Raw genomic sequence first — 11,995 nt, forward strand, 5'->3', positions numbered from 1 at the left:
AGGTATCACAGGTCCATAACGAATGTAGTTTTGTTCAAAAAAGCTCATCATTTATGTCCAAAAATCTCCGTCTTGTTAGCACATGATCTAAGCCAGCCGGACTTCTCGTCATGAACGAGGGGAAAAAATATATTTACGTTCGTTCAAACATGTCAAACGTTGTATAGCATAAATCATTAGGGCCTTTTTTAACCAGAACATGAATAATATTCAAGGTGGACGAATGCATACTCTTTTATAACGTATTGGAACGAGGGTACCCAACATGAACTCGCGCGCCAGGTGTCTAATGGGACATCATCGTTCCATGGCTCTTGTTCGGTCAGATCTCCCTCCAGAAGACTCAAAACACTTTGTAAAGGCTGGTGACATCTAGTGGAAGCAATAGGAAGTGCCAAAATATTCCTCAGCCCCTGTGTTTTTCAATGGGATAGGTTTAAAGGTAATACAACACATCAGGTATCCACTTCCTGTCAGAAACTTTAGAGTGTTTTCTATCCATATATAATAAGTATATGCATATTCTAGTTACTGGGTAGGATTAGTAACCAGATTAAATCGGGTAAATTTTTTTATCCAGACGTGCAAATGCTGCCCCCTAGCCCTAACAGGTTAATCTAACCACACTGTCCGATTTCAAAAAGGCTTTACAACGAAAGCAAAACATTAGATTATGTCAGCAGAGTACCCAGCCAGAAATAATCAGACACCCATTTTTCAAGCTAGCATATAATGTCACAAAAACACAGAAGACAGCTAAATGCAGCACTAACCTTTGATGATCTTCATCAGATGACACACCTAGGACATTATGTTATACAATACATGCATGTTTTGTTCAATCAAGTTCATATTTATATCAAAAACCAGCTTTTAACATTAGCATGTGACGTTCAGAAATAGCATAGTTCCGGTGAATTTACTAAACATTTACTAAATTACTCACGATAAACGTTCACAAAAAGCATAACAATTATTTTAAGAATTATAGATACAGAACTCCTCTATGCACTCGATATGTCCGTTTTGCAATATTCTAAGTACATAGCCCGGCATCACAGGGCTAGCTATTTAGACACCCAGCAAGTTTAGCACTCACCAGCTGGGTACTCTGCTGACATAATCTAATGTTTTGCTTTCGCTGTAAAGCCTTTTTGAAATCGGACAGTGTGGTTAGATAAAGGAGAGTCTTGTCTTTAAAATGCTGTAAAATAGTCATATGTTTGAAAAATTGAAGTTTTTGTATTTTTGAGAAATTTGTAATTCGCGCCACGCCTATCATTGGATATTGGAGCAGGTGTTCCGCTAGCGGAACGTCTAGATGTAAGAGGTTAAATCGGGTACGTTTTTTATCCGGCCGTGTAAATACTGCCCCCTACCCCCAACAGGTTAACACTGAGCACATGTGACAGACGTGACAGAGTCTGGAGACGCCGTGGAGAACGTTCTGCTGCCTGCAACATCCTCCAGCATGACCGGTTTGGCGGTGGGTCAGTCATGGTGTGGGGTGGCATTTCTTTGGGGGGCCGCACAGCTCTCCATGTGCTCGCCAGAGGTAGCTTGACTGCGTTAGGTACCGAAATGAGATCCTCAGACCCCTTGTGAGACCATATGCTGGTGCGGTTGGCCCTGGGTTCCTCCTAATGCAAGACAATGCTAGACCTCATGTGGCTGGAGTGTGTCAGCAGTTCCTGCAAGAGGAAGACATTGATGCTATGGACTGGCCCGCCCGTTCCCCAGACCTGAATCCAATTGAGCACCTCTGGGACATCATGTCTCACTCCATCCACCAACGCCACGTTGCACCACAGACTGTCCAGGAGTTGGCGGATGCTTTAGTCCAGGTCTGGGAGGAGATCCCTCAGGAGATCATCCGCCACCTCATCAGGAGCATGTCCAGGCGTTGTAGGGAGGTCATACAGGCACGTGGAGGCCACACACACTACTGAGCCTCATTTTGACTTGTTTTAAGGACATTACATCAAAGTTGGATCAGCCTGTAGTGTGTTTTTCCACTTTAATTTTGAGTGTGACTCCAAATCCAGACCTCCATGGGTTGATAAATTGGATTTCAATAAATTATTATTGTGTGATTTTGTTGTCAGCACATTCAACTATGTAAAGAAAAAAGTATTTCATAAGATTATTTCATTCATTAAGATCTAGGATGTGTTATTTTAGTGTTCCCTTTATTTTTTTGAGCAATGTATAATCAAACTAAGGGTGGTGGGAGTCATATCATGTATTATATTATCACACTAAGGCTGGTGGGAGTCATATCATGTATTATATAATCACACTAAGGCTGGTGGGAGTCATATCATGTATTATATTATCACACTAATGCTGGTGGGAGTCATATCATGTAGTATATTATCACACTAAGGCTGGTGGGAGTCATATCATGTATTATATTATCACACTAAGGCTGGTGGGAGTCATATCATGTATTATATTATCACACTAAGGCTGGTGGGAGTCACGTAGTGGCCAGGGTTGTGCTAATTTCACAATTTCCCCTTCACTGTGGTTGACTGATAAAGAGTTTCACTACCTAAAGTCACACAGACGCAGGACTTTGCGGGGAGAAGACACAGCTATAGACGTATATTAGAGTTGAGGTTAGAAGTTACTGTATTTCACCACAAGTGTGTTAAGATGTCAGAGGGAGTCTATGAAAACTCAGATGGATTTGAAGACGATGAGCTTGATGCAATGAAGAACACAGAGATTGATGACCAATTATATTCCAATGTAAGAGCCTTCAAGCCCAGTTCAAGAGATGGAGTTGTTGATTCAGGTAAGATTACACACACACACACACACACACACACACACACACACACACTAAACAGGTGAGATTGCCATGTAGCAATATGGCTTTGTTCTGGACGACTGTGTGATCACGCTCTCCGTAGCCGACGTGAGTAAGACCTTTAGACAGGTCAACATTCACAAGGCCGCAGGGCCAGACGGATTACCAGGACGTGTACTCTGAGCATGTGCTGACCAACTTGCAAGTGTCTTCACTTACATTTTCAACCTCTCACTGTCTGTCTGTAATCCCAACATGTTTTAACCTGTTAGGGCTAGGGGGCAGTATTGACACGGCTGGATAAAAAACGTACCCGATTTAATCTGGTTACTACTCCTGCCCAGTAACTAGAATATGCATATAATTATTGGCTTTGGATAGAAAACACCCTAAAGTTTCTAAAACTGTTTGAATGGTGTCTGTGAGTATAACAGAACTCATATGGCAGGCCAAAACCTGAGAAGATTTCAAGCAGGAAGTGGCCTGTCTGAGAAGTAGTGTTTCATCTTGGCTCTTTTTATTGAAGACTCAGGATCTGTGCAATAACGTGACACTTCCTACGGCTTCCATAGGGTCTCAGAGCCCGGGAAAAAGCTGAACGATATCGATGCAGGCTCTGGCTGAAACACTTTATCGCTTTTGGCAAGTGGCCACACAGAGTACTATGGGCTTAGGCGCGTGCCCGCTTCGACCGAATGCTTTCTTTTCCTTTGTCTGTTTACCTAAAAGCAGATTCCCGGTCTGAATATTATCGCTTTTTTATGAGAAAAATGGCATAAAAATTGATTTTAAACAGCGGTTGACATGCTTCGAAGTACGGAAATGTAATATTTAGAATTTTTTTGTCACGAATTGCGCCATGCTCGCCACCCTTATTTACCCTTTAGGATAGTGTCTAGAACGCACAAACAAAACGCCGCTGTTTGGATATAACGATGGATTATTTTGGACCAAACCAACATTTGTTATTGAAGTAGAAGTCCTGGGAGTGCATTCTGACAAAGACAACAAAGGTAATAACATTTTTCTTATAGTAAATCTGACTTTGATGAGTGCTAAACTTGCTGGGTGTCTAAATAGCTAGCCCTGTGATGCCGGGCTATCTACTGAAAATTTTGCAAAATGTGCTTTCACCGAAAAGCTATTTTAAAATCGGACATATTGAGTGCATAGAGGAGTTCTGTATCTATAATTCTTAAAATAATTGTTATGCTTTTTGTGAACGTTTATCGTGAGTAATTTAGTACATTCACCGGCAGTGTTCGGTGGGAATGCTAGTCACATGCTAGTCACATGCTAATGTAAAAAGCTGGTTTTTGATATAAATATGAACATGATTGAACAAAACATGCATGTATTGTATAACATAATGTCCTAGGGTTGTCATCTGATGAAGATCATCAAAGGTTAGTGCTACATTTAGCTGTGGTTTGGGTTTATGTGACATTATATGCTAGCTTGAAAAATGGGTGTATGATTATTTCTGGCTGGGTACTCTGCTGACATAATCTAATGTTTTGCTTTCGTTGTAAAGCCTTTTTGAAATCGGACAGTGTGGTTAGATTAACAAGAGTCTTATCTTTAAAATGGTGTAAAATAGTCATATTTTTGAAAAATTTAACCTCTATGGGACCGGCGGGACGAATTCGTCCCACCTACGTAACAGCCACTGCCATCCTGTGGCGCGATTTTCAAAATCTTCAAAATCATATTACTTCAATTTCTCAAACATATGACTATTTTACAGCCATTTAAAGATAAGACTCTCGTTAATCTAACCACACTGTCCGATTTCAAAAAGGCTTTACAACGAAAGCAAAACATTAGATTATGTCAGCAGAGTACCAAGCCAGAAATAATCAGACACCCATTTTTCAAGCCAGCATATAATGTCACCAAAACCCAGAAGACAGCTAAATGCAGCACTCACCTTTGATGATCTTCATCAGATGACAACCCTAGGACATTATGTTATACAATACATGCATGTTTTGTTCAATCAAGTTCATATTTATATCAAAAACCAGCTTTTTACATTAGCATGTGACGTTCAGAACTAGCATACCCCCCGCAAACTTACGGGGAATTCGCTAACATTTTACTAAATTACTCACGATAAACGTTCACAAAAAGCATAACAATTATTTTAAGAATTATAGATACAGACCTCCTCTATGCACTCGATATGTCCGATTTTAAAATAGCTTTTTGGTGAAAGCACATTTTGCAATATTCTAAGTACATAGCCCAGGCATCACGGGCTCGGTATTTAGACACCCGGCAAGTTTAGCACTCACCATAATCATATTTACTATTATAAAAATGTCATTACCTTTTGTTGTCTTCGTCAGAATGCACACCCAGGACGTCTACTTCAATAACAAATGTTGGTTTGGTCCAAAATAATCCATCGTTATATCCGAATAGCGGCGTTTTGTTCGTGCGTTCCAGACACTATCCGAAATAGTAAAGAAGTGTCGCGCGCTTGGCGCAATTCCTGACAATAAAATTCAAAGTATTCCATTGCCGTACGTCGAAGCATGTCAACCGCTGTTTAAAATCAATTTTTACGTCATTTTTCTCGTAGAAAAGCGATAAAATTCCGACAGGGAATCTCCTTTTCGGCAAACAGAGGAAAAAATCCCAAAGGCGGGGGCGGTCGGGGTCACGCGCATAAGCTAGTGTCTCTTGATGGGCCACTTGAGAAAGGCGATAATGTGTTTCAGCCTGGGGCTGGAATGACGACATTCTCTTTTTTCCCGGGCTCTGAGAGCCTATGGACGACGTGGGAAGTGTCACGTTAGAGCAGAGATCCTTAGTAAATGATAGAGATGGCAAAGAAGTTCCAGAAATGGTCAGACAGGCCACTTCCTGTAAAGGAATCTCTCAGGTTTTGACCTGCCATTTGAGTTCTGTTATACTCACAGACACCATTCAAACAGTTTTAGAAAATTTAGGGTGTTTTCTATCCATATGTAATAAGTATATGCATATTCTAGTTACTGAGTAGGAGTGGTAACCAGATTAAATCGGGTATGTTTTTTATCCAGCCGTGTCAATGCTGCCCCCTAGCCCTAACAGGTTAAGTAATAGCATATCTAAGGTATTTGAAAATTGCGCCACAGTATTCAACTGGCTGTTGAGTAGGTTAGCCCATAGAGGTTAAACAGACCACCCTGTGCCCAAGAACACTAAGGTAACCTGCCTAAATGACTACCGACCCGTAGCAACAGTTAGTGGAAGGCTGGTAATGGCTCACATCAACACCATTATCCCAGAAACCCAAGACCCACTCCAATTTGCATATCACCCAAACAAATCCACAGATGATGCAATCTCTATTGCACTCCACACTGCCCTTTCCCACCTGGACAAAAGGAACACCTATGTGAGAATGCTATTCCTTGACTACAGATCAGTGTTCAACACCATAGTACCCTCAACGCTCATCAATAAGCTAAGGACCCTGGGACTAAACACCTCCCTCTGTAACTGGATTCTGGACTTCCAGACGGGCCGCCCCCCAGGTGGTAAGGGTAGGTAACAACACATCCGCCACGCTGATCCTCAACACGGGGGCCCCTCAGGGGTGCGTGCTCAGTACCCTCCTGTACTCCCTGTTCACTCATGACTGCATGGCCAGGCATGACTCCAACACCATCATTAAGTTTGCCGATGACACAACAGGGGTAGGCCTGATCACCGACAATGACGAGACAGCCTATAGGGAGGAGGTCAGAGACCTGGCCATGTGGTGCAAGGACAACAACCTCTCCCTCAACGTGATCAAGACAAAGGAGATGATCGCGGACTACAGGAAAAGGAGGACCGAGCATGCCCCTGTTCTCATCGATGGGGCTGTAGTGGAGCAGGTTGAGAGTTTCAAGTTCATTGGTGTCCACATCACCAACAAACTAACATGGTCCAAACACACCAAGACGGTTGTGAAGAGGGCACAACAAAATCTGAAAAGAGGGCACAACAGACTGAAAACATTTGGCATGGGTCCTCAGATCCTCAAAAGGTTCTAACGCTGCACCACCGAGAGCATCCTAACTGGTTGCACCACTGCCTGGTATGGCAACTGCTCGGCCTCCGACAGCAAGGCACTACAAAGGGTAGTGCATACAGCCCAGTACATCACTGGGCCAAACTTCCTGCCATCCAGGACCTCTATACCAGGCGGTGTCAGAGGAAGGCCTTAACCTGTTAGGGCTAGGGGGCAGCATTGACACGGCTGGATAAAAAACATACCCGATTTAATCTGGTTACCACTCCTACCCAGTAACTAGAATATGCATATACTTATTACATATGGATAGAAAACACCCTAAATTTTCTAAAACTGTTTGAATGGTGTCTGTGAGTATAACAGAACTCAAATGGCAGGTCAAAACCTGAGAGATTCCTTTACAGGAAGTGGCCTGTCTGACCATTTGTTGAACTTCTTTTCCATCTCTATCATTTACTAAGGATCTCTGCTCTAACGTGACACTTCCCACGTCGTCCATAGGCGCTCAGAGCCCGGGAAAAAACAGAATGTCGTCATTCCAGCCCCAGGCTGAAACACATTATCGCCTTTCTCAAGTGGCCGATCAAGAGACACTAGCTTATGCGCATGACCCCGACCGCCCCCGCCTTTGGGATTTTTTCCTCTGTTTGCCGAAAAGGAGATTCCCTGTCGGAATATTATCGCTTTTCTATGAGAAAAATGTCGTAAAAATGGATTTTAAACAGCGTTTGACATGCTTCGAAGTACGGTAATGGAATACTTAGAATTTTGTTGTCACGAATTGCGCCATGCGCGTGACACTTCTTTACTATTTCGGATAGTGTCTGGAACGCACGAACAAAACGCCGCTATTCGGATATAACGATGGATTATTTTGGACCAAACCAACATTTGTTATTTAAGTAGCAGTCCTGGGTGTGTATTCTGACGAAGACAACAAAAGGTAATGAAATTTTATAATAGTAAATATGATTATGGTGAGTGCTAAACTTGCCGGGTGTCTAAATAGCGAGCCCGTGATGCCTGGGCTATGTACTTAGAATATTGCAAAATGTGCTTTCACCAAAAAGCTATTTTAAAATCGGACATATCGAGTGCATAGAGGAGGTCTGTATCTATAATTATTAAAATAATTGTTATGCTTTTTGTGAACGTTTATCGTGAGTAATTTAGTAAAATGTTAGCGAATTCCCCGGAAGTTTGCGGGGGGTATGCTAGTTCTGAACGTCACATGCTAATGTAAAAAGCTGGTTTTTGATATAAATATGAACTTGATTGAACAAAACATGCATGTATTGTATAACATAATGTCCTAGGGTTGTCATCTGATGAAGATCATCAAAGGTGAGTGCTGCATTTAGCTGTCTTCTGGGTTTTGGTGACATTATATGCTGGCTTGAAAAATGGGTGTCTGATTATTTCTGGCTTGGTACTCTGCTGACATAATCTAATGTTTTGCTTTCGTTGTAAAGCCTTTTTGAAATCGGACAGTGTGGTTAGATTAACGAGAGTCTTGTCTTTAAATGGCTGTAAAATAGTCATATGTTTGAGAAATTGAAGTAATAGGATTTTTAAGGTTTTGAAAATCGCGCCACAGGATAGTAGTGGCTGTTACGTAGGTGGGACGAATTCGTCCCGCCTAGCCTAGAGAGGTTAAACATTGTCAAAGACTCCAGCCACCCTAGTCATAGACTGTTCTCTCTGTTATCGCATGGCAAGCAGTAACAGAGTGCCTAAGTCTAGGTCCAAGAGGCTTATAAACAGTTTCTACCCCCAAGCCATAAGACTCCTGAACATCTAATCAAATGGCTACCCAGACTATTTGCATTGTCCCCCCCCTCTTTTACCCTGCTGCTACTCTGTTTATTATCTATGCATAGTAACTTTAATAACTCTACCTACATGTACATATTACCTCAATTACCTCGACACCAGTGCTCCCGCACACTGACTCTGTACCGGTACTCCCTGTATAAAGCCCTGCTATTGGTATTTTACTGCTGCTCTTTAATTATTTGTTACTTTTATTTATTTTCATTTTTTTGTATTTTTCTTAATGGGCTACGGGGGCAGTATTGAGAATTTTGAAAAAAATATGTGCCCATTTTTAACTGCCACCTACACCAACTCAGAAGCTAGGATATGCATATTATTACCAGATTTGGATAGAAAACACTCTGAATTTTCTAAAACTGTTTGAATGGTGTCTGTAAGTATAACAAAACTCATATGGCAGGCAAAAACCTGAGAAAACCTGAGAGAAAAAAAGAATTTTGTGGCTGTACTATTTTTTTTTAATCATTGTTTAATAGATACCACAGTGAGAAAGGATTCATTTCGCAACTCCTACGGCTTCCACTAGATGTCAGCGATCTTTATAAAGTTGTTTGAAGCGTCTATGATCAACAGAGACCGGATGACAAGGAAGGGAAGTTGACCTCCCTGGGATGTCGTCACTTCCATTATTGCCTGCACCTGCTCAAGCATGTGACTCGAGACAATTTTCAAAGATGTTTTTCTAGACACAGGAGCGGTCGTGTTGAAACATTACTGATGTTTCACGTTAAAAATGGCTCTAAAGATTGATGCTAAACAACGTTTGACGTTTGAACGAACGTAAATAGATTATTTTTTTAACTTTTCGCTGTGACTTCCCACCCCCCGCCCGCGCTACTTTTGAGTAGCCACCGAAGCGCTAACAACATGGAACAACTTGGAGTTATTTGGACATCAATTATGAACTTTGTCAAAAGAAACCACATTTGTAGTGGACCTGGGATTCCTGGAAGTGCCAATGGATGAAGATAATCAAAGGTAAGGGATTATTGACGATAGTATTATTGATATTAGCTGGTTACAAGATGATGCTAACCTATATAGCCTAGCCTATTGTTCTTAGCACAGCACCCGGTTTATTGCAACTTGTGATTTCCCAGTAAAGTTATTTTGAAATCTGGCAATACAGTAGCATTTACGAAATGATAAACTATTATTATTTGAATCACAATATTATAATTTACCAATGTTTTCGAATAGTAATTTTGTAAATTGTAACGTTGTTCACCGGAAGCACTTCAGAGAAGAAAAAAATCTGAATTTCACGCTACTGTAAAATGCTGTTTTTGGATATAAATATGAACTTGATGGAACAAAAAATGCATGTATTGTATAACATAATGTCCTAGGAGTGTCATCTGATGGAGATTGCCAAAGGTTAGTGCATAATTTTAGCTGGTTTCTGCTTTTGGTGACGCCTGACCTTGAATTGAAAATGGATGTTTGTACTTTTGTGGCTATGTACTGTCCTAACATAATCTAACTTTATGCTTTTGCCGTAAAGCCTCTGAAAATCGAACAATGTGGTTGGAATAAGGAGATGTTTATCTTTTAAATGGTGTAAAATAGTTGCTTGTTTGAGAAATTGAAATTATTAGATTTTTGATGTTTTGAATTTCCAGCCTTGTTAGCAATCCCGTCTCGGGGTTCATTGCTAACCTGTAGCCCCAACAGGTTAAAACACCTGTTGGATACGGCGCATGTGACAAATACAATTTTATTTTATCTATTTGTCCCAATCGTGGATGATACAGTAAAACACATTACCAAATACCATACTTTAATAATTTGTGATTCAGTACATTTCCAGTGGTGGAAGAGACCCTCTGGAGTAGCTGCAGTGTGTCTGGGGCTGCTGTGTGTTCTCCTACTGACTGGGATCATAGGCCTGTCTGTCTACTGTAAGTTTAGTATTTTGTCACTGAGACTTAAGTAGAATACTTAATCATCCTTAATCATCCTTAATCATCCTTAATCAACCTTAATCATACTTAATCATCCTTAATCATCCTTAATCATCAATGGTGTGGTAGTTACATGTTTGATTAACTTTTCCCTTTTACAGATGGAGTAATTGGTCATCACGACTCAACAGAGAGAGACCAGCTACAGGCCAGTTACAGCCTTCTGACTAAAGAGAGAGACCAGCTACAGACCAGTTACAGCCTTCTGACTAAAGAGAGAGACCAGCTACAGATCAGTTACAGCCTTCTGTCTAAAGAGAGAGACCAGCTACAGACCAGTTACAGCCTTCTGACTAAAGAGAGAGACCAGCTACAGACCAGCAGTAACACCCTGACTAAAGAGAGAGACCAGCTACAGACCAGTTACAGCCTTCTGACTAAAGAGAGAGACCAGCAACAAAAAGAGAAAAATGATCTCATGAGAAAGTTCTCTAATCTGAGTGAGTTTACCAAATAAATGATCATAACATCATATATCTAATATGCAGTCAACTTGTGTTTGTATTCTAAAATAATAGGTGCAGAATAATAAGATGGAAATTCATGTTTTTGTCTTGTAGAACAAACCTGCCCTAAAGACTGGAAGAAGTTTGAATCCAGTTGGTACTTCCTGTCTACTGAGACTAAAACCTGGGGGGAGAGCAAAGATGACTGTCTGGAGAGAGGAGCAGACCTGGTGATCATCAACAGTGATAAGGAACAGGTGAGAGAGAAAGAGAGAGAGATATGGCGGGGGGGTTATGATCAAACATCCCTTGGTCAGTAATGTATCTTCCAGTATTTAACCTGTTGGGTCTAGGGGGCAGCATTTGCACGTCTGGATAAAAAAAATGTACCCGATTTAATCTGGTTACTAATCCTACCCAGTAACTAGAATATGCATATACTTATTATATATGGATAGAAAACACTCTAAAGTTTCCAAAACTGTTTGAATGGTGTCTGTGAGTATAACAGAACTCATTTGGCAGGCAAAACCCTGAGACATTTTCTGACAGGAAGTGGATACCTGATGTGTTGTATTGACTTTAAACCTATCCCATTGAAAAACACAGGGGTTTAGGAATATTTTGGCACTTCCTATTGCTTCCACTAGATGTCACCAGCCTTTACAAAGTGTTTTGAGTCTTCTGGAGGGAGATCTGACCGAACAAGAGCCATGGAACGGTGATGTCCCATTAGACACCTGGCGCGCTACTTCATGTTGGGTACCCTCGTTCCAATACGTTATGAAAGAGTATGCATTCGTCCACCTTGAATATTATTCATGTTCTGGTTAAAAAAGGCCCTAATGATTTATGCTATACAACGTTTGACATGTTTGAACGAACGGAAATATATTTTTTCCCCTCGTTCATGACGAGAAGT

General features: G+C 41.1%; 1 protein-coding gene across 1 annotated transcript; it reads left to right on the forward strand.

The window, feature by feature from the left end:
* Positions 1-1,884: 1,884 nt before the first annotated feature.
* LOC123731878 (uncharacterized) lies at positions 1,885-11,422 on the forward strand. The gene is made up of 4 exons (XM_082971928.1): positions 1,885-2,800; positions 10,463-10,564; positions 10,729-11,067; positions 11,188-11,422. The coding sequence occupies exons 1-4, from the start codon at positions 2,659-2,661 to the stop codon at positions 11,391-11,393; spliced, it is 789 nt and encodes a 262-aa protein (XP_082828054.1). The 5' UTR covers positions 1,885-2,658; the 3' UTR covers positions 11,394-11,422.
* Positions 11,423-11,995: the final 573 nt, after the last annotated feature.

The sequence above is a fragment of the Salmo salar genome, unplaced genomic scaffold (assembly GCF_965601325.2).
Source record: "Salmo salar unplaced genomic scaffold, fSalSal1 ptg000436l, whole genome shotgun sequence".
Lineage (NCBI taxonomy): Eukaryota > Metazoa > Chordata > Actinopteri > Salmoniformes > Salmonidae > Salmo > Salmo salar.